We start from the raw sequence: 26055 nt of genomic DNA on the forward strand, positions 1-26055 counted from the left end.
ACAACTAGAAAAATCCAACTGAGCTGATCAACATGGAGTCTAAACCCGCTCTTCTCGCAGTCTGCTTAGCTGTGGTTTCCGCGTTCATCACCCAACATGGACGGGTTAGAGGACAACTCGACCCACCTGTGTGTCAGACCTGGAACTCAACAAATGTGGTGTGTACACGGGAGAATACATGGTCTCCAACCCGCGCACTTCTAACCCAAGTACCGCCCGGCATCCCCGAGTCTGTCATCACGGTGGATCTCCGTTGGAACAACATAACTGAACTGTACAACGACTCGTTTAGTGGGTTAAGAAACCTGAAATCCTTAGACCTGTCTGGAAATGCTCTAGAGACCATTGAGATCGGTGCGTTTGCTGGGTTAAAGAATTTAGAACGTATTAATATGAGTGTAGAGGGATGGGATGATATATATGGATTGATATGGATAGAGGAATTGAAGCCCATGTATTCTCTTCGAAATGGACTTTTCCAAGATCTGCGAAACCTGAACTATCTGCGGGTGACGACTTTCACCGATGCAGTCAGTGCGGGAGTGTTCACGGGGTTATCTAAACTCAGGCATTTAGAGCTTAGTGTGAGGGATGTCAACCTTTTACCCGATCACATTTTTGATTCTTTGACCTCATTGGAAATTCTGACGATAAGGGAACACAACAATGCCATGGGAGAGGGCCAAAATACCACCGCTAGAAGAGTCAACAGCGGAAGTGGGTTCTTACAACGGCCTCTGCTGTGGGCACCGCTGAACAACCTCAAAAAAATGAGTCTCTATTTCTTGCCGAGAATCAGTAACCTCTATTTTGGACCTGTGTTTAGAAACCTATCTAACTTACAGAGTATAGAAATTGATTCAGGGATATCTAACGACTATGCTCTCAGTGTTCAAATGTTCCAGCCACTGTTACCTAGTTTAAAACATTTACACACTGGCTTCCAGATAGCCCCCGGCCTGCTTAAGTCGCTCACTCATCTTCAGACGTTGGACCTCGACTATGATTATACATATCCGTACAACATTCAGGACGTCCTGCCTGAACTCCGACACACGCAGATTCAGGAGCTGTCATTTCATGTGTGGGAATCCGTAATGGACGTCATTGCGGGAATAAGAGATATTAAAAAATTGAAAACTCTGTCTTTTACAAACATTGACGCCATACAAGCTGACGCTTTTCTTGGTTTTTCACATTTACAAAGGCTGGACTTGACGCGGGGCTCATTGGATGATTTAGAAGACAAGACGTTCAGCGGACTGTCTTCACTCACTCATCTTAACTTGACACAGAACGAAATTTCTACATTGCCAGCGGGCGTATTTGAAGGACTAACCTCTCTTACTCATCTTGATTTGAGCCATAACAACTTGGTAACCTCCCGAGCTCAACTTCCAAGGACCTTGGACTATCTTGATCTCAGTTTCAATAAGTTAAACAGCAGACACACACATCCACCACCATGTAAAATATCATTTAACTTCAGTGGTTTGAAAAGCGTGAATTATCTGAATTTGAGTCATAACGCGATTACTCAGATTGACGGCGATTGTCTACCTAGGAATATTGGTGTGCTTGATTTGCAGCACAACAATATTGACGATGTAAACATTACGAGTGCACGGTATCTCGACCTTTCTAACAACAATATCAGAAATATTGTTGGTTCTTTATTACTGACAGGTGAGCCATCAATCTTAGAAACACTTAGGCTAGATAATAATGTTCTGACAGCGAAAGATTTACGCGACTACTGGGTTTTCCTGAAATATCAGATGAACCTGAAAACGTTGACTCTTTCTCACAACCACATCCAGTTTATCAATAGAGAACAATTCCGAGGGTTGGACCGACTGGAACATCTGGATCTCAGTAATAACGAGATCAGCACAGTCATGCCATCCGCCTTCCGTGGACTATCGCGGCTAGCAATCCTTGATCTTAGTGACAACAAGATACAGTACATAACAGAGATGACATTTGAAGGTGTGGACAACGTGACACAATTAAACCTGGCAGCCAACAGGATAGCAGTGATTGGGAACGCCTTTCACCGTCTGTACGGGTTGAGGAACCTGAATCTGGCGAGCAACAGATTAACTGTGTTAAATCAAACAACATTCGGTCCTGTTGTCAACCGGTTAGAGACAATAGACATTGCTGACAACCCGTTTTTGTGCGACTGCAAGTTAATGTGGTTTGTTGAGTGGGCCAACGACAAATACGACAGGGTGCCGAACTTGCACAACCCTTATCCTGATTTTACTCGAGGCTACACATGTACCAGTCCAGCACAACTGCACGGACGACATTTGATAGACGGGTTGGCGCAGAAACAACATAACGACAGACAGGGGTCAACAGAAGGCACGTTCTTTGACACGGATTGTAGTCATGGATTCCGACCCAACCGCCTCCTGGCTTGTGTGGTCGCCTCTTCGAGCATCTTCGTCGCCATGATGACCATTTTCCTGGTCGACTACCACATCGCCCGTGTTCAGTACTACCTGTGGCAGTTGGCCAAGTGGAGGAGACCGAAGATTGGCGAAGTAGAGAACCAAGAGCCGCTCAAATACACGCACGATGCTTTCCTTGCCTACAACAACCGGGACATCGTGTGGGTTATACATGAAGCAATAAAGAATCTGGAACCTGACTACAGTCTGGTCATACACGAACGGGACTTTGCAGTCGGCGCTCCCATTGTGGAAAACATCGCGGATGCCGTGGAAAACAGTCGGAGAACCGTCTGTATCATCACCAGGAACTTCCTGAAGAGTCAGTGGTGCGAGTACGAGTTCCAGATGGCCCAGTACCACATGTTTGAGAAGGGGGGAAAGAGGCGTCTCATCCTGGTGTTTCTGGAGAGGATTCCTGACAGACTGCTGAAACGGTTCCGCCATCTGAACGCCGTGATGAACAGAGACACGTACCTGGTGTGGCCGGGCGACGTGCGGAAACGGCCGCTGTTCTGGAAGCGGCTGCGACACGCTCTGGGCGATCCTCTACCCCGGGACCCAGAGCCTCAGCAGCAGGTACAAGATCCGGAACGGAACATTCCGGAACAACAGGCACAGGGCCCGGAACGGAACATTGCGGAACAACAAGAACAGGCTCCGGTAAGGAACATTGTAGAAGTGCAGATACATGGCCCCATGCGGAACCTTCCGGAACAGCAAGATGAAATTCTATTGCCAGACGACCAGTGGTTTGGAGATGGAGACGACGGTCCTCTCCTACCACTGTAGCCACTATGTGTCAAAAGTTACTTCTCGTTGTTTGTTCTGAATCAAAGTGCCTGTAACTTCCAACACAATATTTGGACTTACCCAAATTTTTCACTAACTCCAGTCTCTCTAAATGAATGAGATATCAACCGCTTCTCTGACGTCACGTTATGCAGATAGAACACGTGACTCAGTGAGCAGTGGATCAAAATAAGCAGAAAGTTTATGGCGCACCCGTCTCTGAGATGGTCGAAAGGCGTTGATGTAAATAGCTTTACGTAATTTGGTTAAATTTTCTGTCTGTATTATTAATTCTTTTATCATCATGTTACCATTTCTAAGATCCTATTGACGTTAAATTGTTTACTATTGTTGGAAACTTTGACTTGCGTGAGCCTAAGTTTTATAGATTCGGATTTTTGTGTGATGACGATTGATAGTTTATTGTTATATCATATAAAGTGGTGGCTTTTATCATGAGATCCAAACGGAGACCATTGATATTATGGTTAGAATCGTAAAAAAATATAATACTACCTTTGTACATTTACTACTATAAATGACATTTATAGCTATGAAAAATGTGCTATTTAGTGCATCCTACTAATGTGATACACAATGCACATAGCAAGTTTTAGAATTAACTTGTCGTTTTGTATTTCTTTATGTACCACAATCTCCCATGTTATCTTTATTTACAAATAGCTTTCTAACACGAGTTTACAATAAGCTTGTCTTATAATGTTGACTACAAACATTCAGTTAATGTATATCCAGATATACACTGTAGAGCACCGTGTAGTTTTAGCCAATGATTGTATGTTGATGATATTTCTTATCATCTTGAATGATCGTACATGCGTTAAAATTGTACCAATACGGTTGTTGTGCTGTTATATTTGTCGTGTCGTGGTCATGGATCTTGGGCGATAAACGTAATGTAATGAATGTAATCTCCAAGCAGAAGGTGAGGAGTTTAAGAAGTGTGGTGATTGAAAAAAATCGTTTAATCTTGATAAGCCTCCGTTGCAGTCCTTCCCACTAGCGATTTTTTTTGGGGGGGGGGTATCTGCTTGAGGTCCTGTTACCGCTGTGATCCTGTGTCCGCTGTGTGGAAGGACTGCGTTTTGTCGCTTCCAGCAAAGGCAATTAAATGTATCCGCCAGAAGTAATTCACAGTACCGCGAGAAGCAATTCAAATGTTACGTTGCACAAAGCCCACGTGAAGTGACACATGCTTCCTGCGCTAGCATGTTGTCTTTAAAGTCGTGTTACAAATTTTCTCAAATGTGGCCTGATGTTTCTTTCTATTCTTTGACCCCATAGATCCAGCCTATTATGCGGCTCCCCAGTGCGCCCACATTTATATTGCACAGTGAAGTAATCCTCACAGCTTACAGCATTGCAAAAAAAGACCTGGATGTGTCCGCAAACATCTTTAAACAGCGTTAAACACTGTTTCAAACTGCCAAAGAAAGCATAATGTGTACATGTCAGCGTGTTGGCAGTGCACTGAACCATTCCGCCATGCATGACTGGAGCTGAATAGACCTTGACGGTCTGTGTGCCTTTATTTTCCCGTGAGGCGTGGCGAGCCCACTCTAAGTCAATGTTGGGCGTTGGTGGTACATTATTCGCGAAGCGTAATTAGTCGCTTTGATTTTAGGTAACCATGATATTTGTCGTCCTGAATCCATCGTTAGCAAAATTGTTCGAATCACGTAGTTGAATGTCCAAATGCAACTATATACCGGGTATACATAAGGCAAGCCCAGAATGCACTCCCGCCAGATAAAAGGTGTACAGGGTAGTTTTAAATCATACCCCCTAACCCAAAATATGCCCGGGGTAGAGTTTAGATGTACATTGTACCCACGGGTATCCTTTCGGCTACCTCAGAAAACACCACCCCGCAGGATTGAAGATAAAGTTTATTGCAAGTTCTTGCCTGTAGGCTAATTGCAAATTGACAGCAATTAATAACGATGCAGAAACATACAGTGAAACATAAGGTATACATGTGATACAAGCGACGAGGATTAAAAACTGATGCGGGGTTTGACTTCTTCTTTGAAAACAGTGGAAAAGTCCCACGTTTTCGATTATGAGTGGGTTGGATGGTTTCAAAAGAAACATGAGTTTCTGTGAATTTCTTAATCTAGAAAAGCTAGTACTACAATAGAGATTTCGGATATGCTTCGTGAATAATATATTTCTTTCGGCTTCGAATTTGGGACATTCGCAGATAATAATGCATTTCATTTTCCATTTTGTATTAGATGTGTTATGGACGATTGAGAGCGTACACACGAAGGGACATCGTAGATTTATTTTTCGGTTGGATTTTGAGGTCAGTTACTAATGAGCACTACATATTTACTTTTAGAACAGGTTGGGGCAAAGGCATGAGCGTTAAGAAAGCAGGATGACGCTTTACAATGTTCACGTGAAGCCCTGATGATGGGTGCATGATCAAGGTGTGCTGCGAGCTATACCTGTGCAGAGGTGGAGCATGGCCGTGACCATGACCATGACCATGCACCCACACATGGGTCTCACGTGAACTTTATAAAGTGTCTTCTTGTTTTCGTGACTTTCGCGTCTTCTCTCCCACCTTTGGTCAACATCCGGAGCCTCTGTTACATACTTAATGAGCCGATTCCCGCCTGCAACCAAGAGATACGTCAAGCCGAAGGAAAGCACCACGGCCTTGACTAAAACCTACAACGGTGAGCCTAACTTTTTTCTTGGTTTTCTTTGTGTGCATATTCTTTGCTGGATACGTTCTATTCGATTCACTGCGCTTATTTATTCCACCCTTCCCCATGAAATGGACGTTGCGCTTGGTAAAGAAAGTTGATGAAAAATGAGTAGCCACTATCAGGCCTTTCTGGAGTCCCAAAAATACAAAAATATGGCCCCCCGACCTTCCCCCAACCACGGTCGGGAAAGGTTCGGGAGCTAGGCGGGCTGTGTTCGGCTGGCATTCGGCTGTGACTGTGAGGAATGCTCTATTATTTTCAAACATTCAGCCGAAGCTAGGTTCTCATTTACACCTGAGTGAAGTGATAGTGTGCTAACTATGAAGTGAGAAAAGTGGTGTATAGTGCCCTTCCCAAAGACACAACTTCGGGGGTATATCGGGTGGTTTCGAACCCGGGACCTCTCCGTTGTGGACGAAAAACCCTACCGATTGCGCCGCACGATGCCACACAAGTACCTTTATCTGGTCGAAATAGTAATTATCACAGGTTTATACCCTGTGGGCATGTAACACTACTGGCAGCGTCAAATCTAAACCTCGTCCAACCACTAGTGCACCGCAGTGAAAAACATTATAGGACCTGACACATGAAGACGTTCTCAGACAGAAGAGCCAGAATCTGCCAAACATCCTTACTCTGGTGAGTCTTACTATATCCTGCATGCCTGATCCATAGCGCGTGAGGCGATACCAATCCCTTCCGCTGGGGTAGAAACATGTCCCGCTCACAAAGTTCGGGCACCTCACCCCGAGTTAGCTCACGCGAGAGATAATCAGCGGCAGGGTGGCGACTCTGTGAGCGGGGCGTGTTGCTCCCCCGGCCGACGGGATTATTATCGTCTCGCGCCGGGTCTGGTATCCCGGCTAGTCAACAGGACACGTGCACCTTACTCCGAGTTAGCTCACGCAAGAGATAATCAGCGGCAGAGTGGCGACTCCTGCAGCGGGGCGTGTCGCGACCCCGGCCGACGGGATTACTATCGTCTCGCGCTGGGTCTGGTATCCAGGCTAGTCGTCCTACTGTTTCACAACAATCCGACATGATAGGTGGCGCGTCTGTTGTTCATTTTACCGTTGAAAAAGTTGTTGGAACAGTTCAGTTTTGGCTCCTGTGTCACATCAAAATGTCGATTACCACTGAGATTAGCTGAGATTGGACTGTCTCTCTGTTTATAATCTGTAACCTGTAATTTGTCAATCTTCGAAAATACCCAAGATTTCTAGTTTTGATTCACACACACGTGGAGTCCCATACAAGTGTGTTAGAAGATCTGGATGTTTTAGATATTTCTGTGTCAGGATGGCAATAAGGGAAGAAGGATCACTGTAGACAACATACATGTGTTGTCATTACAATGTTCATGATAACTGCATTTTTATGCTATAACTCCATATGGTGCATGGCGGGGAAGTCATACTTGCAGCATTTGAAAGTTAGGCTAAGGTAAATAACATTAGACATGACTTAAAGCAAAGCAAGTACTCAGGCCTGGTTTGCATGATTAACGAGAAAATGTTATGGTATGTTATGATCTATAGTCCATCATGTAGTAACTACCAGACACTTTAGCGACTGTTTCCACCACATGGCTGCTTGTTTTCCACAACAAGATGCCCCCCCCCCCCCCGTATGCCCATAAAGCCAACGTCATATAGAAGGACAATAGCATGATGGTGGGGTGGGAGAAGGGATTTGGGGGCCATGAAAAAATTGGCTTCGGGGGAGGGGGAGGGCCATGGTAAAAAATTCGAAAGATTGGGCGCAAAGCTATGATTAAGGTTTAATCAATTTTTGCCAGTCGCTTGGATAGCAACAATTTCCTCTAAGTTCATCTGGGTTGGTACTCTCCAAGCAGAGGTTGGCGGGGAAGATTGTGACCGTTGTACTGCATATGCCCCGCTTTTGTCCGCTCTCCTCACCAACTGGACAAAAAAACGGGGCATATACAGTAAAACCTTCCCCACCAACCTCTGCTTGAAGAGTACTGGGTTGGGCCGATTTTGCTGCATTCCTTTGGGTTGGGTTGGGTCGTGGATTCGTCTTGCCGCATTCTTGCATGTACAAGTTTGGCTATCAAACACCATGTCTTGCCAAAAAAAAAATGTATTTTGATTCTGAAATTCTCTAGAATTGATTGAATCACATCACAACATCCGTAAAAACAGTAAAACTAGTGTATCAAAACAATGAAGCGTGTGCAAAGCAAAAAACAGCGAAACGTGTGCTCCTCCCCCAAACAGTGGAACGTGCCACAACAATGAAACGCCTCTGGGGCTTTTAAGTGTCGCGTAGCAAAAGTCGTTATGTCTAAAAGTGGTCGGTGTGTCGCGCAGAAAAAAATCAGAGTTTTGAGAAATTAGAAATTTCCTTGCTTGTGTAAGGATCTACCTGGAGAACCGTATGCATGGGACCATGCGGCATTGAGTGAGTGAGTGAGTGAGTGAGTGAGTGAGTGAGTGAGTGAGTGAGTGAGTGAGTGAGTGAGTGAGTGAGTGAATGAGTGAGTGAGTGAGTGAGTGAGTGAGTGAGTGAGTGAGTGAATGAGTGAGTGAGTGAGTGAGTGAGTGAGTGAGTGAGTGAGTGAGTGAGTGAGTGAATGAGTGAGTGAGTGAGTGAGTGAGTGAGTGAGTGAGTGAGTGAGTGAGTGAGTGAATGAGTGAGTGAGTGAGTGAGTGAATGAGTGAGTGAGTGAGTGAGTGAGTGAGTGAGTGAGTGAGTGAGTGAATGAGTGAGTGAGTGAGTGAGTGAGTGAGTGAGTGAGTGAGTGAGTGAGTGAGTGAATGAGTGAATGAGTGAGTGAATGAGTGAGTGAGTGAGTGAGTGAGTGGGTGAGTGAGTGAGTGAGTGAGTGAGTGAATGAATGAATGAATGAATGAGTGAGTGAGTGAGTGAGGGAATGAGTGAATGAATGAATGAGTGAGTGAGTGAGTGAGTGAGTGAGTGAGTGTGTGAGTGTGTGAGTGAGTGAGTGAGTGAATGAGTGAATGAGTGAATGAGTGAGTGAGTGAGTGAATGAATGAATGAGTGAATGAGTGAGTGAATGAGTGAGTGAGTGAGTGAGTGAATGAGTGAATGAGTGAATGAGTGAGTGAGTGAATGAGTGAGTGAGTGAGTGAGTGAGTGAATGAATGAGTGAGTGAGTGAGTGTGTAAGGATAGACACAGCTGAAGTTGGACACAGCTTCATAACATAGATCCAGAGATACAGTGTGATAAGAATTCTAGATATGTGCGTTACTCAATAATTTGACCTTTTTACGTCAGCAACATAATAATCAAAACCCTTCAGCCTCGTCTTTAGTTTTACTCCTGAATCAGTAAAGTTTGTCCGCGACACGATTTTGTCCTTTATGACAAAGTCAAACATCATGGATATGGCATATGTTTTATTGAGATTTTGAGATGTTAATCTTTCTACTGATCGCGTACATGTATGTCAGAACCAGTTTTATCTAAGGTGTGTGGTGTAACCTTCCTGACCCTACGACAGCAGACTGTTCAAGTTACGCCCATTCATTTTGCCCAAGGGATGAGTCATGGCTGTGGAATTTTACCCGTAACGACCCAATAGTACACACAGTATGTAACAAGAGTTCAGAGACCTCATACCTCCATGACATATCTAGATTTTTTTTCTATTTCTTTTGCCTCATTGATCATGCAAATAAGGGTGTAGCTAGCACAATTTATTTCTTCCTTTTGCAAACCTCTACCAACAGACGAAATACCATCCAGATCTGTTAATGAAGGTCAGTCACTGACGAAACATACAAGATGCTGTCTGAAACGTCTGTTTCAAAAGTTTATCCAGTTTCTTGAGTAACTATTTTTGGCGTACCATCCAGATCGTTATACGACTTCTCGGGTTATGCTGTCCACCGACAGACAGACAGACAGACAAACAAACCAACACACACACGCAGACACAAGCTACCGAGAACTTAACCGTCGGTAAAAATCACACACAACTGTAGTACACAACAATCACTCATGCCAATCTCGCCGAGACAGAAGACCTCTGTTCGGCCCCTTGACAGGGTAGGGGGAAAACCCTGTATAGGTACCCGTACCCGTATAGGTATACCGGTATACCCCTTTTGGGGCCCCAACAAGCCAGGAAACACGCTATGACGTCCGCCATATGGGGCACCCAGAACGGCTTTTTTTACGGTCTCCACATTGATATAAGACACAAACAGTTGACCATACTCGGTCAGAAAATAGCTGAACAATCATATTTTAGGATCTTTTTATTTCTATGAAAGACTGAGTTTGGGAAAATACGGAATTTGCGAATTACGAAGTTCGTACGGAGAGCCTGTCAGAACTAGCCAATAACTCGCAATAAGTGGCTACTTTCCGTCTGCCATGCATGGCGGACCTTCCGTGCATCGAGAACGGCGTTTCCTGTAGGTTTTACGCAGGTTTACTGGCAGCTCCAGCCAAACAGATCATAAGTATTACATCTGAAGATAATAAAAAGCGGAAAGGTTGATAGTTTGTGTTTTTTTCTATTTCTTTTCAGAACGGGTTTAGTTGAAAGGTCTCCGAGAATCCAAAAATATGATTGTTCAGCTATTTTCTGACCGAGTATGGTCAACTGTTTGTGTCTTATATCAATGTGGAGACCGTAAAAAAACAGCCGTTCTGGGTGCCCATATGACGGCCATCATACTAGCGTGTTTCCTGGCTTGTTGGGGCCCCTAAAGGGGTATACCGGTATACCTATACGGGTACCTATACGGGTACGGGTACCTATACAGGGTTTTCCCCTTACCCCCCTTGACATGGCACGGTAAGCTGCGGATGCACGTAGGGTCGGTTTACACGAGGCACATACCACGAATGTCCTACGACACTTGTCGCGAGATTTTCTAACCCGTGTAAACAGGCCTCGCGATGCGCCTCGGCGTTTTTCCAGGGTTGACGTACGACACATCCGCGGCGGGGAGCCCATCCTCGTGAAAACGGAAAAGTGTCGCAGGCAGCCCATTTCCGCGTCGCGGTTCACGGCAGTCGTGTGTGTACCAAAGAGTGTCATAGGCGAATGTCGGCGACAAACGTCGTACGTCGTGAAAAGTGTCTCGTATAAACCGGCCCTATATAGTGTCAGTGGCCCGTCTCGTGTCAGGAACTATTTCTAACACGCGACAACTTCTTTCATGCAGTTAACAAGAACAGCCGCATCAACGCTTCTGGAAGAAGATGCCAAGGTCTAAAGGTAAAAGATGCCGACGAGCATTGCCGATCATCTTTATAATTCCCCCTTTAGCAATTATAATCGGCCTGGCTATCGCTCTGGCCATCTGCCAGAGGAAACCACCTTGTCCCGAGGTCGTGGGAAAAGTCGTGGGGGACCCATGCGAACCCGCCAGCCCTCCTGTGCGCAGCGAGGGTCCGTACAGAAACGCCGCCGTCGCCGCAGATTCGGGAAGGTGTTCGGAAATCGGCAGGTAAGTTTGAAGACTTTTATTCACTTAACGGAGTGTGGTGTCATGGTAGGGTGTTCGTCCCAGAACCAAGAAGTCCCGGGTTCATATCATCTGTCATGCCCCTATGTTGTGTCATTGGGGACGACGCTTAACGCAATTTCACTCAATTTACTCAGGTGATAATGAGTACCTAGTCTCGGTTAAGGACGTCCCTCGGATAGGACTTTAGATGGAGGTTCCGTGTGTTAGGAGAGCCACGCCTCGAGCACGTAAAATGACCCATCACACTGATCAGAGAGGGCATGGTATGAGTGAATCAAATAAATCTGTCTGAATTATGTACCCTGCACTGTTCAGTACAAACCTGGCTTCTTACGCCATGAGGCGGTTTACCAGCAATACCTCACCTCACCTAGTCCCATCCTCATCTTGACCAGCAATACAAACAATATAAAGATAAACAACACCCTTCCCTTTGTCTTCCGTATCCACAGTAATATTCTTAGGAAGGGCGGTTCGGCCGTGGACGCCGCCATCGCGACTCTCCTGTGCAACGGGCTGATGAACGCGCACAGTATGGGGATCGGAGGGGGGTTCATCATGACCGTGTACAACGCCACGGCCAACACGGCAGATGTCATCATTGCCAGAGAGACCGCCCCCGCGGGAGCCTCCAAAGACATGTTCGAAGATGCTTCCTCGACAACAGGTATTAGCGTTGAACTGTACTCATAGTTTCTAACCTTTTTTTTAACTTCACTAGTATGTGATATAATGTCCCTGTCAATACCCAACAGAGACGGGCGGACCTATAAACTTTTGAGCAAATTATTGATGTCACGTGTTCGGCTGTTGTCATGCATATGACCACACTATTAGAATGGGTCACAGTCCTTCGGACGGGCCTCCGGAGTGTAAAGTAGTGGTTCACTAAACTGGACTGATATCACTCTCACTTTTACATTGTTTCCAGGCGGACTTGCCGTTGCCGTACCAGGTGAGATCCGAGGCTACTGGGAGGCTCACCAGAAATACGGGAAGCTGCCGTGGAGAGACCTGTTCCAACCGGCTATACGGATGGCCGAGGAGGGGTTCTGTATCGGCAGTGCGATGGCTGCTGCTCTCGAAGATACCACGGTCAAGGATGAGATAAAGAACCCAGACAGCCATATGTGGTAGGTAGACTAGCGAAGTGAACTGATTAGAAAACTCTAGCCCCTTGTTTCTGATTTTTCTTCTGTTAAATCTAACGTAATTTCATTACCATCTCGTGGTCCATGAAAAGTCCAATGTGGTATTGCAAATGTGACTGTATTAATACATCTCTGAGGTTTGAAAAGCTCCTTCCAACCAATAGGTTTTCTACAACATGTTCATTCCGTTATAAGCCGTTATGTGCACACCCTATTATCTGCTCAGACATGTATGAACTATTTTCTTTTGTAACAAACATATTCATCGCCATCTCTGCATGTTTTACCAGTGAGGTTTTCTGCGACGAGAACAACAACATTTTGGGAGAGAACCAGATCATGAAGCGGCCCAAGCTTGCAGAGACGCTCCGTGCGATTGCCACTGGAAATGCAGACACCTTCTACGGGGGTGAGATCGCCAAGAACCTAGTAGATGACATAAAGGAGGCAGGTAAGTTAAAGATTGCTCCCTTTTTGGTTACGTTTCGGTCAATGGAAGCAGTCGTGTAGTGGCCACAAGAAAATGTATTTTCAACTCAGGCTTTCTTGACGAATGATTATATTTTTCATAGCTCAAGCTGTAATGATCTTACTTTAACGTACAAATATGTAGTTTTTCTAAGGTTTTCTATATGAGGAGATTGTGCCAACCGTTTGAAAAAAGCTGTTTTTTGACGCAATGATAAAAGTTACAAGGATTAGAAGATGTTGTATTTTGTAGGTGGGATCATCACAGAGCAGGACCTCAGTGACTACCAGGCATACGTGACGTCTGCTCTCAGCATCTCTCTCGACGGGGGTCTGACGGTCCTGTCGCCGCCTCCTCCAGCCAGCGGAGCCGTCTTAAGTCTCATCCTCAACATCATGGCCGGTAGGAAGGCATTGGGAAACAAGTAGAAGCCGGTGGGATACCGTAACATACAGTCCGGCCTTTCGGATGATCCTACTCACGGTCGGGCTGGTAAATCGGCTAATGCGAAATACACCGTGTTATACTCTCTCTTTTTTGCCATACTTCATGTACCATCGATATGGGTGTTCCGGACCGGGTGGTATTTTGGGGCTTCTACTTGTATTAAACGGGCTTCCGTCAAATAATTCGAACGCACTTCGCGAAAACTTGGTTTGGATATTTGAATTGATGTTCCTACAATTTGTGGTTTGAGGACTCAAGTTCTGGCGCATTAATGGTGAACTGCAACCACAGCTGGCAGTCCCTAACAGTGTATGTGCTCTGTACATTGTCTAATATAAGTCCATCGCTGCTTGTCTTTTGCTTCACAACTAAGCCATTTCGGCGCCCGAAAGTAGTTACAGTTACGGTCATCGATGAGACATCCAGACTTTACAATGCCAATATTGTTTTTGGTCTGTGTGTTTGTTTGTCCTGGTTTGTGTTCGCAGTTATTTGCATATTGCAAATGGTGCAACTGGAGACTTTCAGGGCGGGTTTGGTCCGGGTCCAAAGTGGGTGCCGTGTTCGGGTCTAATGTCTCAAAGGAAAGCAGGGAAATGCAAAGACAAAGTTAGCGAGAAATTCATAAAAACTCTAAATATTGAGATCATCGATTTCTTTTTGAACCCACAGGTTACGGATTGGACGCCTCCAGTGTGGACGGAGATGATAACCAGGTCCTGACGTACCACAGGATTGTGGAGGCCTTCAAGTTCGCCTGCGCCAAGAGAACCGAACTCGGAGATCCCAACTTCGTAGACGTAGATGAGGTTTGCCTAGAACGCTTACGCTTGTATAAATCCTTTCTCCTTGACCTGTTAGTTTTAAGTTATCATCCTTCTTTTTCAAATGACTGTCAATGAAGGGAAAAGACTTTAGGTGGATGCTACTGACTTTGTCCCAGTGTTGTTTTCCCACGTGTTGCACTCCGAAATGCACTCCATACCAAAACATGCAAAATGTTGTCTATTCCGAAACGTTCTCCATTCCAAAACATTCTCCATTCCAAAACTTGCTCCATTGGAAAACGTGGCCCATTCCAAGACGTACTCAATTCCAAAACTTGTTCCATTCCGAAATTTGCTCCATTCCGAAACGTTCTCCATTCCAAAACTTGCTTCATTCCAAAACGTTCTCCATTCCGAAACGCACTTCATTCCGAATCTTGCTCCATTCCAAAACGTGGTCCATTGGAAAGCGTACTCAATTCAAAAAAATGCTCCATTCCAGAACGTACTCCATTCCGGAACTTGTTCCATTCCGAAATTTGCTCCATTCCGAAACGTTCTCCATTCCGAAACTTGCTCCATTCCGAAACTCGCGTTGACCACAGTGACAGTCCGGATTAAATTGAAATATCTTTCTGCCCTAAAAGCTCGTCACAAACATGACGTCCCGCGCCTACGCCGACTCCCTGCGACTACAGATAGACGACTTGACGACGCACCCCTACACGTACTACGGCCCTTCCTACGTGACGTCTCCTGACGGCGGCACGTCACACCTGTCCGTCATGGCGCCTAACGGCGACGCCGTGGCCGTTACCAGCACCGTCAACACGTAGTAAGTACATCCTACATCCTTTGGTATTGTTCGGCATTGTCACAGTTCTGCAGTTGTATGATTCGTTTTCTTCAATTGTGTCCGTAGTTTCGGCGCAAAGAGACGATCACCGTCGACAGGCATCCTCCTGAACAACGAGATGGACGATTTCTCCTCCCCAAACCTCACCAACGCTTTCGGGGTGCCGCCCTCCCCAGGTACGTACAATGGGCAATCCCAAACCTCACCAACGCTTTCGGGGTCCCGCCCTCCCTAGGTACGTACAATGGACAATCCCGAACCTCACCAACGCTTTCGGGGTCCCGCCCTCCCCAGGTTCGTACAATGGGCAATCCCAAACCTCACCAACGCTTTCGGGGTCCCGCCCTCCCCAGGTACGTACAATGGACAATCCCAAACCTCACCAACGCTTACGGGATCTCGCCCTCCCCAGGTACGTACGATGGGCAATCTTAGCAATGGGACCGGGCCAAATTAAAACCCTTTCGCTGCCAGGCCCGGATATATCTGGGATACAAAAACGAAAGTTGGGGGGGGGGTGATTGGACCTCTGATTGAAATGGGTAATTCCGAACGATGTCATCTGACTATTCCAGACTATTTCTATCTTGAAAACACACATTTCAATGCGGAATGCGCCAGAGGTTGAGGGAGTTTTGTGTCCTCGAACGAGAAACTGTAACAACATTGATTCTAACCTCCGAATCCGGTATTCGAATTCCCGACGGCGGCGCAACCGGCGCGCTCGAAATGCATTCGAAATATTCTATGGAAGCCTGTGTAATACAACTCCCGAACCCTATGTGATCCGGATAGTTATCACACGATCCGGAACACCCGTCTCAGGCCAAGTCATGACATAATCTTGCTTATTTCAGCAAACTTCATCGAGCCCGGAAAGCGCCCCCTATCGTCCATGACGCCCTGCATCATCCTGGATTCTAACAATGACGTCAGAATGGCGGTCGGGGCTTCGGGAGGATCGAAAATCACCACGGCAACGGCTTACGTAAGAAAAAATTGCAACTGTAATCTATTTCGACCATAGGTATTGTCAGATTGAGATCAATGGAAATGAATTCTTTTTGAAATTGTGTGAAGAAAAATAAACTGTTATCATTTACTTAATTTGTTTCCGAAAACACCTATGTAATATTCACATCATCGTTAGAAATCTATTCAATGTGCTACTAGTATATCAAAATCGTTTCTACAGACACCAATGTGTGTGTACTGTATGTGCGTTTGCGTGAGTGCGTTCGTGTGTTGATAATAGAATGGCTTCGTTATGGCTTCTATGCTCTTTGATTACTTAAAAAAACGGTGTATTGCCTTGTCGCTGAACGCAGGTGACCATGCAGCACCTGTGGCTCGGACTGGACGACATCGGTGACGCCGTGGAGAAACCCCGCCTGCATCACCAGCTGAGGCCGCAGCATATCGACGTGGAAGAGTTTAGGCCGTTCACACCAGAGGTGGGTTCAGTTAGTTATTCCCGCCTCAGATGGTGCAATAGTACATAGGGTGGCGCACATCTGTGTTCCAATAGGCCTTGGGCCACACAATTTTATGAAATCACCACACCAGTAGTCAACTGGTATAGTGGTGTGTGTGTGTTCAACTCCCATCCTCTTTGCCAAATTTTGAGTGCCAAGCAGAGAAAACAGTATGTGATGTAGGGACCTGACACTTACATATAACGAGCTCTTGATGTAACACTAGCTCGGCCACTCTTACAAGCACATGGTTCTAATAAAGAGCACTCTCTAGTCAATATATCTCGGAGTCAAGGAAACATTGAGACACCGTTAAGCTTCAGTGTGGCCCCATGAACACCTTAAACTTACTTCCTGGCTAGCAGGTGTTTGATGCCAAAATCTGGTTATCTGTTCCAGGAAGTCTTGCAAGGACTGCGAGAGAAAGGTCACAGGATCAAGGAGGCGGGCTCCGCTATAGTCCAGGCCATAGCGAAGATCGGCGCTGACATCACTGCCCATTCTGACTCCCTTAAAGGAGGTTTCCCCTCGGGGTTTTAAAGCAAACGTGTTAACTGGCATTCTGAAGCAAGGTCTAACTGTAGCTTCCAGCAGAAACATTGTGGACCCAAATTTTCGACTGTCCGATCTCAGTCTTTGTCAATGAATGAGCAATCCACTGCTTCTGTGATGTCACGTTATGCAAATAGAGCACCTGACGTGGCCAGAAGGGGATCATAAATTGCACAAAGTTTATGGCACCCCCGTCTCTATTTGGGACGGCTGTAGAGCCCTTTGCTTCAGAATAATTTGTATGAACTTTCAAGCTTGTAAACTGGAAAATTAAGTCCAATACACACAGAAAGCTGTTTTTAAGTGATCGTAGTTTATATGTAGTCCTTTTGTGATCTCAAAGTGCTGGCAATATGGTTCTTTATACTTCGAGTTCGCTGTTCGCTTTAGCAGAATTCCTGGTGCTGGATATAGTGCTTGTATAACTCGAATTCATGTATGGCAGTATCGACTGAATAACGGAGTTCCATGGCCAATTAGGGTCATCGGATACTGAATTACACGTAGAAATGACATTTGAAGTGGAATACTTTTAGAAATAGAATATTTTCAGCTTTTATTCAATTTGTCAAAATCATGTAAAACGCAGAAGTGCGTGTACAATACCAAATTCGGATGACGCTGAATAAAATTCACGAAATTGACAGAATACTCGTGCAATCATTGTTTATCATTGGCAACTATGCAATAGATTTAATGGTAACAATGAAATTATTTGGTATTGAATTAGGTAGAGAAAGGAATTTAAAGTCATTAATAGGATAGATTTGGAAGTCCTTTGAGCAGGGTTTTATATTTGATAGTGATAGATGAAATCAAATCATCGGCTGAATGGATGATCAAATGCTAACTAACTATAAGTCGTAGCAAAGTTTGTGTGAAAGTCTCTATAGGGTACCGGTGCACACATAGGCGAAGTTTTGGATTTTCTATTCTGAATAAAGACAGGCGCCAAAATGACAGTGTCCCGTTTGATCCATATAGCTTTACTATATAGTGGTGTGTTCTATGTAGCTTTACTATGAAGAAGTGTGTACTATGTAGCTTTACTATATAGTAGTGTGTACTATGTAGCTTTACTATGTAGTAGTATGTACTATATGATGAAGCTTTACTATGTTGCAGTGTGTACTATGTAGCTTTACTATATAGTAGTGTGTACTATGAAACGTTACTATGTAGCAGTGTGTACTGTGTAGCTTTACTATGTGTACTGTGTAAGGTATGAACTTTTGCATGGTGAGAAAGCGAAACTACACGTAGAATAGAAGCAAATGTTACAAGGTCACACTGGCAACCTGGTGCGAGCGAGGGGAACATATGACCCAACGAGGTTGAACAAACACCCAACAAATAATCTGTAACTGCAGGACAACTCCTGTAACATATTTACGTTGCAACTGACTTACCTTGCCTGTCAAGGGTTGAAAATTGTCCAGTCATTCTTAACAGTTGTTTTTGCAACCTATTTTGCATGATACATGCAATTTACCAGCCAGGCTGACCACCCGGAGTCATAGTGCACGCTGCACTGGCGTTGGGTTACGCTAAGGGACACGCCTAGTCCAAATTAATTTTTCGGCCGTATTTAACAAGGTTCAAGCCATTTTTCGTTATTTACATCAGAGAAGCATAGCGACTTCTGTCAAACATACATCAATTTTCCCCAACATACAGTTTATTTGACCCGGTTGATTTATTTAGTGTGACCCGACTATGCAAATAAGGAGTATCGAATTGCGATATTGTCCAGTCACAAATATGTAAATATAGATTGCAAAGCGAATCGATGTTCACACAAACAGCCATATACAGATACGTAAGCAGGACCATTACCAAAACTATATTCTGTAACATGTCTACTAACACATTACAACTGACGTACCTTGCCTGTAAAGAGTTGAAAGTTCATGCAGCGTTGTTGTAGTTCACCTTGTAGTGCCTAGTAGCTATAGGTCAGGAAGTTTCCTTGCTGTTTACGTATAAGGCAATGCTTTCATTTGTACAAGTTGCATGGTAATCTTAGTCAAAGCGGGATCACCGGGTTAGACGGAACATTGCCAAGCCTGGCTTTAGTTGTGCTTCACACGGAGTATGTAGCACGTTTAGCTATAGTAGGGTTAAAGTGACCAACCAAGCCTTGATTTTGCAACAACAAAAAAAAGCGCCGTGTTATTATGATACGGGATAGCCACCTTGACATACATGGCACCTGCGCATGCGTGTCATGACGAGGAAACGCTTGGGCTGCTCCTCGGTACGTGCATGGTCAACAACATCCGTCACCCAATCAGCACGAAACACGTAAAGCGCAGGTGCCAGTCCTGTGAGCAGGCCGCAGACCGACGGGAGTTTCAGACGAGAGAAGCCGTCCCTTCCGCGCGCCGCCCCCACCGCCGGTTCAGATCTTCTCGCAGGTATCTTGCCGAGAAGGTGGGTTTTAACTTTACAACTGCCTTCTTTTTAGATTCATTCATTCCTTTCATTTGCATGGCTCGGTACCGTATGTATGCCTATGTTGGAGCGGGGTGGGGTGGAGGGCGAAGAGTGGGCTTCGATTAGGCTTGCAACTGTATATTCGTAGGAATATGGTAACGTTACATTGATCATGACTAAGTGTCGCCTGTAGCGCCTTGAATAATATTGACTTTCCGCACAACACGTCCAGCACAGTTTTGTCCTGAGTCTGACATCTTACTGAAAGGGAAGTTTGCAAAGCAGCGTTAGCACTTCTGCTTTCCCGTCACGCATGAACCGCTCCCAAAACACTGAGATGACCCGGTCATATTTACAGGTGGGTGGAGGTGGTGATTAAAATGACAGATTCTGAGCCCAGGGGCCATAACCATAAACTAATTTCGGAAGTTAACCTTCACAAACGTAATTTAGGAAGTGCTTCCCACTGTGGTCTTGCTGCAGTTTGAAAGGTGGATTGGCCCCCATAACTACATAAACACATAAAAATCCCAGACGAGTCAAAACATTGTAATTGCCATGCCTTTTAACTCTTACATAGCTTTCGTCACCTTTACTCTATAGAAGTGTGTGGCACAGAAAGTACATAGATAGAAGTGTACGACAGTTCATGTGGATCTTCGTTCCCGTATTTTTTTTTGCTGAAGTTTAAAGTCCAACCGCAAGATTCAGGGTTTTAGGCGATCGGTACGTCGTGATTTTTACATGTACAAACAGGCGTCATGTTTTCTGATGGAACTGTAGAAAAATACAGTCGTGTGTTGTTAGAATATGTTCCAGTAGTATAGTAACCTTTGGAACAGGCCTTGCTTTCGTATGGAATTCGTTGTGAATAACAAAAGTGGTAAATTGGGGTAGGGATAGCTGGTCTATCAAGACATATACCTTAACGTACCTGGCACCTGCATGCCTTGACAAGGAAACCTCGAGCGGCCGAAATTCAAACTTCCTTCTTAGCTTCATGAGGAACAATAACCACTGTCACACTCCCCACAGACCGTGACTGCTGTGCGGTAAACATTTCAAACAAAGCGGAACAAGAAAGCTCAGGTGCCAGTCCTGTGAGCAGGCCGCAGACCGACGGGTGTTTCAGACGAGAGACGGCCGTCCCATCCGCGCTTACTGAGAAGGTGGGTTTTCAAATTTCTTACTTTCTTCATTTTATATCAGTTCATTCCTTTAATTAGAATGGTTCGGTATCGTTTGTATACGTGTGGTGGGACGGGATGGGGAGGGGTGCGTGGAGGAAAATAGTTTACCGGTTCAGCCTTGGAAATGGCAGTCGCCCTCTTGTGTACTGCTTAGAAGCTGATCCTTTAGGCTACGTTTTTATTACCTTCGCCGATGAGGTTATGCATAGGGTAGCGTTTGTGTGTAGTGGACCAGCATAACTCGAGAATGCCTGGATGGATTGTCTTGGTATTTGGTATGTTGGTAGGTTTTGATGAGACTTGAAAACGTTTAGATTTTGGGCCACCCAGCGGCTTATTACGGTACTGCAGTGGCACTTCCTGTTTTGATATCTCGTGTTCTGGAAATGCTATGGAACCGATTTTTGAGTGGTAGATAGATCTTTGGACAGACAGTGAGTGGTATCGGTTTGGGCCCCCTAGTGGCTTTTTTGGAGCTGCAGGAGCAAGTTTTGCATCTGACTTTGGAAGGGAATAACTCAAGAAGGGCTTAATGGATGGTAATGATTTTTGGTAAGTAGATAACTTGAGTAATGATGTACATGATTAGATACTTCTTATGCAAATCAGTATCTAATTTGCATAATTGATGAGGAAAGTTTTTACTTTGTTAATTTGTTAAGCTCATACTTTGGACATGTTATATTTTAAGACAATCAACTGGTAATCAACTGGTAGGATTCATAATTAATGAGAAACACAGTAATACGTTAGTCATAAAGGTTAAAATCATTTGGCGAAGGTATGAGGTGGTGGAACATCTGCATTTTGTACCTGTTAATGCTTAGTGCGGCCGAAAAAAGCGAGTAATTCGCCACACAAGTGCATGGGGAAAAATGTATCAGAACAGAGACAGAAAAGGGCGCCTCTTGTTTGTGTGTGTGTGTGTGTGTCTCAGAGTCTGTATGTTTCACAGTTTCTTTCGTTGCCGTCATTCGCAGGGATCAATACTAACCCGTCTGGATATTTAGTTTCCGCACAACACGCCCTATTATTCATCGTACATTAGTCTGAAATTCGCATACCAGCCTCACCACCTTGATGGATCACTTCTGCTTTCCCGTCACGCAAAAACCATGTATTAACCATTGGCCAGCGGATAAAAGTCTATATTATGATTCTACCCATGTGGCAGGCACTTTCTTCACGTCAAAGGTTTGTCGTCATCCGGAAAGGCTGGTCAAAGGAAGTCAACAGTGATAAGGTTATATACATTCACATATTTCAGGTGGTTTCAAACCTCCTTTTCCCTTCTACCGGTAAATACAGTCCCCTCGAATATGAATTTATGCACAGTCAGCAAATATCCGCAACGTTCCCGCAACCCTTCCCTTCCTGGCTCATAAAGATATTAATTACCAGATGTTCTTTTTTCCCAAAGGTTCACAACTAGAAGAATCCACCAGAACATAACAGATTGACATGGGGTCTACACCCGCTCTTCTCGCAGTCTGCTTAGCTGTGGTTTCCGCGTTCATCACCCAACATGGACGGGTTGGAGGACAATTTCTCCCGCCCGTGTGTCAGACCTGGAACTCAACAACTGTGGTGTGTAAAGGGGAGGATCCGATGGTGGAACAAACTCGCGCGCGTCTAACCCAAGTACCGCCCGGCATCCCCGAGTCTGTCATCACTTTAATTCTCGATCATAACAACATAACAAAAGTGCATAACGGCTCGTTTAGTGGGTTAACAAACCTGAAATCCTTAAACTTGTGTGATAATAGTTTACAGACCATCGAGGTCGGTACGTTCGCTGGGTTGGAGAATTTAGAACGCCTTGATTTAAGAGGATTCGGATGGAGCCTGTATACTGGTCAAGGCTTTTGTGGATGGGGAAAAGAAACTCCGCCGATGTATTCTCTTCAAAATGGACTTTTCCAAGATCTGCGGAACCTGAACTATCTGGCCGTTTGGACTGCCTCAGAGACAGTCAGTGAGGGAGTGTTCACGGGGTTATCTACACTCAGGCATTTAGATCTCGCTGTGAATATCAGCAGTATCCCGGATCACATTTTTGATTCTTTGACTTCTTTGGAAAGTCTGAGGATAGTGGAACTCGCGATCCGCGACGCAATAGAAGAGGATCAAAATACCACCATTAAAGGGGTCCAAAGCGGAGGTGGGTTTTTACAACGACGCCTGCTGTGGGCGCCGCTGTACAACCTTCAAAATATTAGTCTCTATTTTCTACCACGAGCCAGTGACTACTACTTCGGGCCTTTATTCGGAAACCTGTCTAAGTTAGAGAGTATAGAAATAATATCATATGAATATGAATACTCACTCAGCCTTTCTGTTCAAATGTTCCAGCCGCTGTTACTTTCTCTGAAACATTTATCCGCTTCTGGTGCTACAATACGTGTAGAGCCCGGCCTCCTGAAGTCACTCACACATCTGCAGACGTTGGACATCCGCGCTTTTGAACATTCCTACATTATGGACGTTCTGCCTGAACTCCGACACACGCAGATTCAGAAGTTGTCATTTCCCTATGAGAAAATTGAAATAACATCTGATGCTATAGCGGGAATAAAAGATCTGAAATACTTAAAAAGTTTGTCTATAGATATGATTAAACGCGGCATTAAATTCATACAAAATGAAGTATTTGCCGGCCTGTCTCATTTACAAAGGCTAGATTTGACGGGGGCGGGCTCCTTGACGAATTTACATGACCAACCTTTTAGCGGACTGTCCTCACTCACGCATCTCAACTTGACAGGTAACGAAATTGCTCCTATACCAGCGTGCCTGTTCAAAGGACTGACCTCTCTTACTAATCTTGATTTGAGCCATAACTACTTCGAAACTTTCCAGGCTCAACTTCCGGAGACATTAGACTATCTTGATCTTAGCTACAATATAATGAACAACAAAAACACAATGTCATATCTAAAACCATGTGCAAGTTGCAATCCTTTATCAGTTGACGTCCATGGTGTGAAAAGCGCGAATGATCTGGATTTGGGTAATGAAGCATTCACCAAATTTGACGGAGATTGCAAACCTTGGAATATTACTTCGCTTCATCTGCAGTACAACAATATAGGAAACATTGATATCTCTGTATTCTGCATTGCAAGTTTACGGTATCTCGACTTTTCTAACAATCGTATCGCCTCTATTGATTATCATGGAATGGCATGTGAGCAATCTAATTTAGAAACACTTAGATTTGATCAAAATCATATAGAAAGGATACAGCTCAATTGGGCCAATTCTCCACATGCACCGAAATTGAGAAACCTGAAAACGTTGACTCTTTCTAACAACAAAATCCGGCGTATTGAAACAGGACAGTTCCCAGGGTTGCATCAGCTGGAACATTTGGATCTCAGTCATAACGAGATCCACACTGTGAACCAATCCGCCTTCCGTGGACTATCGCGGCTAAGATTCCTGGATCTCAGTGACAACAAGATACAGTACATAACAGAGAAAACATTTAAAGGTTTGGGTAATCTTGCACACTTAAACCTGGCATTCAACAAGATAGCAGTGTTTGGGGACGCCTTTCGTCGTCTTTACGGATTGAGGAACCTGAATCTGAGGAGCAACAATTTAGCTGTGTTGAATCAAACAACACTGGGTCAAGTGGTCAACCGGTTAGAGACTATCGACATTGCTGACAACCCATTTTTGTGTGACTGTAACTTGATGTGGTTTGTTGAGTGGGCCACTGACAAATACGACAGGGTGATCAACTTGTACAACCCCTACCTTGAATTCGGCCGACGCAACACATGTTCTCGTCCTGCGCAACTGAACGGAAGACGTTTGATAGACGGGTTGACACAGAACCACCATAACAACAATAGAAAGGATCCAGCAGAACGAAAGTTCTTTGACACAGTCTGTAGTCATGGGTTCCGACCCAACCGCCTCCTGGCTTCTGTGTTCGCCTCTTCGGGCATCTTCGTCGCCATGATGACCATTTTCCTGGTCAACTACCACATCGCCCGTGTTCAGTACTACCTGTGGCAGTTGGCCAAGTGGAGGAGACCGAAGATTGGAGAAGTAGAGAACCAAGAGCCGCTCAGATACACGCACGATGCTTTTATTGCCTACAACAACCGGGACGTCATGTGGGTTGTACATGAAGCAATAGAGAATCTGGAACCTGACTACAGCCTGGTCATACACGAAAGGGACTTTGCAGTCGGCGCTCCCATTGTGGAAAACATCGCGGATGCCGTGGAAAACAGTCGAAGAACCGTCTGCCTCATCACCAGGAACTTCCTGAAGAGTCAGTGGTGCGAGTACGAGTTCCAGATGGCCCAGTACCACATGTTTGAGAAGGGGGGAAAGAGGCGTCTCATTCTAGTCTTTCTGGAGAGGATTCCTGACAGACTGCTGAAACGGTTCCGCCATCTGAACGCCGTAATGAAGAGGGACACGTACCTGGTGTGGCCGGGCGACGTGAGGAAACGGCCGCTATTCTGGGATCGGCTGCGACACGCTCTTGGCGATCCTCTACCCCGGGACCCAGAGCCTCAGCAGCAGGTACAAGATCCAGAACGGAACATTCCGGAACAGGCTCCGGTAAGAAACATTCCGGAACAGCAGGAACAGGCCCCGGAACGGAACATTCCGGAACAGGCTCCAGTTAGGAACATTGTGGAAATGCAGGTGCATGGCCCCATGCGGAACATTCTGGAACAGCAATATGAAATTGTATTCCCAGAGCCAGACGACCAGTGGTTTGGAGATGAGGACGACGTTCCTCTACTACCACTGTAGCCGGCAGGTGATCTTCTGATGATTTGTACTGAAGCAAAGTCGAACTGCAATTTCCAACGCAAATTGGACTTACCCAAATCTTACACTCCATTGTCCAACTCCGGTGTTTGTCAAAGAATTTACGTCACGTTATGAAGATAGACCTCGTCACTCGGTGAGAAGTGGATCAAAATTTGCATAAAGTTTATGGCGCCCCCCGCCTCTGTTAAGGGATTATTGTAGGCCTTCATGTGATAGCTTCTTATAGTATATCTAATTTTTCTGTCTGTACTTTATTCATTGTCATACTACAATTTCTAACATCCTGTTGACGTTGCAGTGTTTACTGTTGCTTGGATTTGATTTAAAGTTTTACATCAATGATTCTGTATTACTTTTTATTAGCGTACTGATATTTAAATTTCATCAAATAATTTTTTGTTGCATTGTGTCAATTGAAATTTGTTGTGTAATATTCTATTG

General features: G+C 45.0%; 3 protein-coding genes across 3 annotated transcripts; all 3 read left to right on the forward strand.

Moving 5' to 3' along the window:
• Window positions 1–4076, forward strand: LOC136445120 (toll-like receptor 4). The gene has a single exon (XM_066442986.1). It carries the CDS (start codon window positions 33–35, stop codon window positions 3249–3251), a length of 3219 nt encoding a protein of 1072 aa, XP_066299083.1. The 5' UTR covers window positions 1–32; the 3' UTR covers window positions 3252–4076.
• A 7847-nt stretch (window positions 4077–11923) lies between these two features.
• LOC136424280 (glutathione hydrolase 1 proenzyme-like) lies at window positions 11924–17757 on the forward strand. Its single transcript, XM_066412827.1, has 10 exons — window positions 11924–12135; window positions 12400–12601; window positions 12910–13070; window positions 13341–13490; window positions 14208–14344; window positions 14950–15137; window positions 15225–15334; window positions 16016–16146; window positions 16487–16612; window positions 17033–17757. The coding sequence occupies exons 1-10, from the start codon at window positions 11988–11990 to the stop codon at window positions 17171–17173; spliced, it is 1494 nt and encodes a 497-aa protein (XP_066268924.1). The 5' UTR covers window positions 11924–11987; the 3' UTR covers window positions 17174–17757.
• A 5361-nt stretch (window positions 17758–23118) lies between these two features.
• LOC136424291 (toll-like receptor 13) lies at window positions 23119–25706 on the forward strand. The gene has a single exon (XM_066412838.1). It carries the CDS (start codon window positions 23155–23157, stop codon window positions 25591–25593), a length of 2439 nt encoding a protein of 812 aa, XP_066268935.1. The 5' UTR covers window positions 23119–23154; the 3' UTR covers window positions 25594–25706.
• Window positions 25707–26055: the final 349 nt, after the last annotated feature.

Source organism: Branchiostoma lanceolatum, chromosome 1, assembly GCF_035083965.1.
Source record: "Branchiostoma lanceolatum isolate klBraLanc5 chromosome 1, klBraLanc5.hap2, whole genome shotgun sequence".
NCBI classification, from domain to species: Eukaryota; Metazoa; Chordata; class Leptocardii; order Amphioxiformes; family Branchiostomatidae; genus Branchiostoma; species Branchiostoma lanceolatum.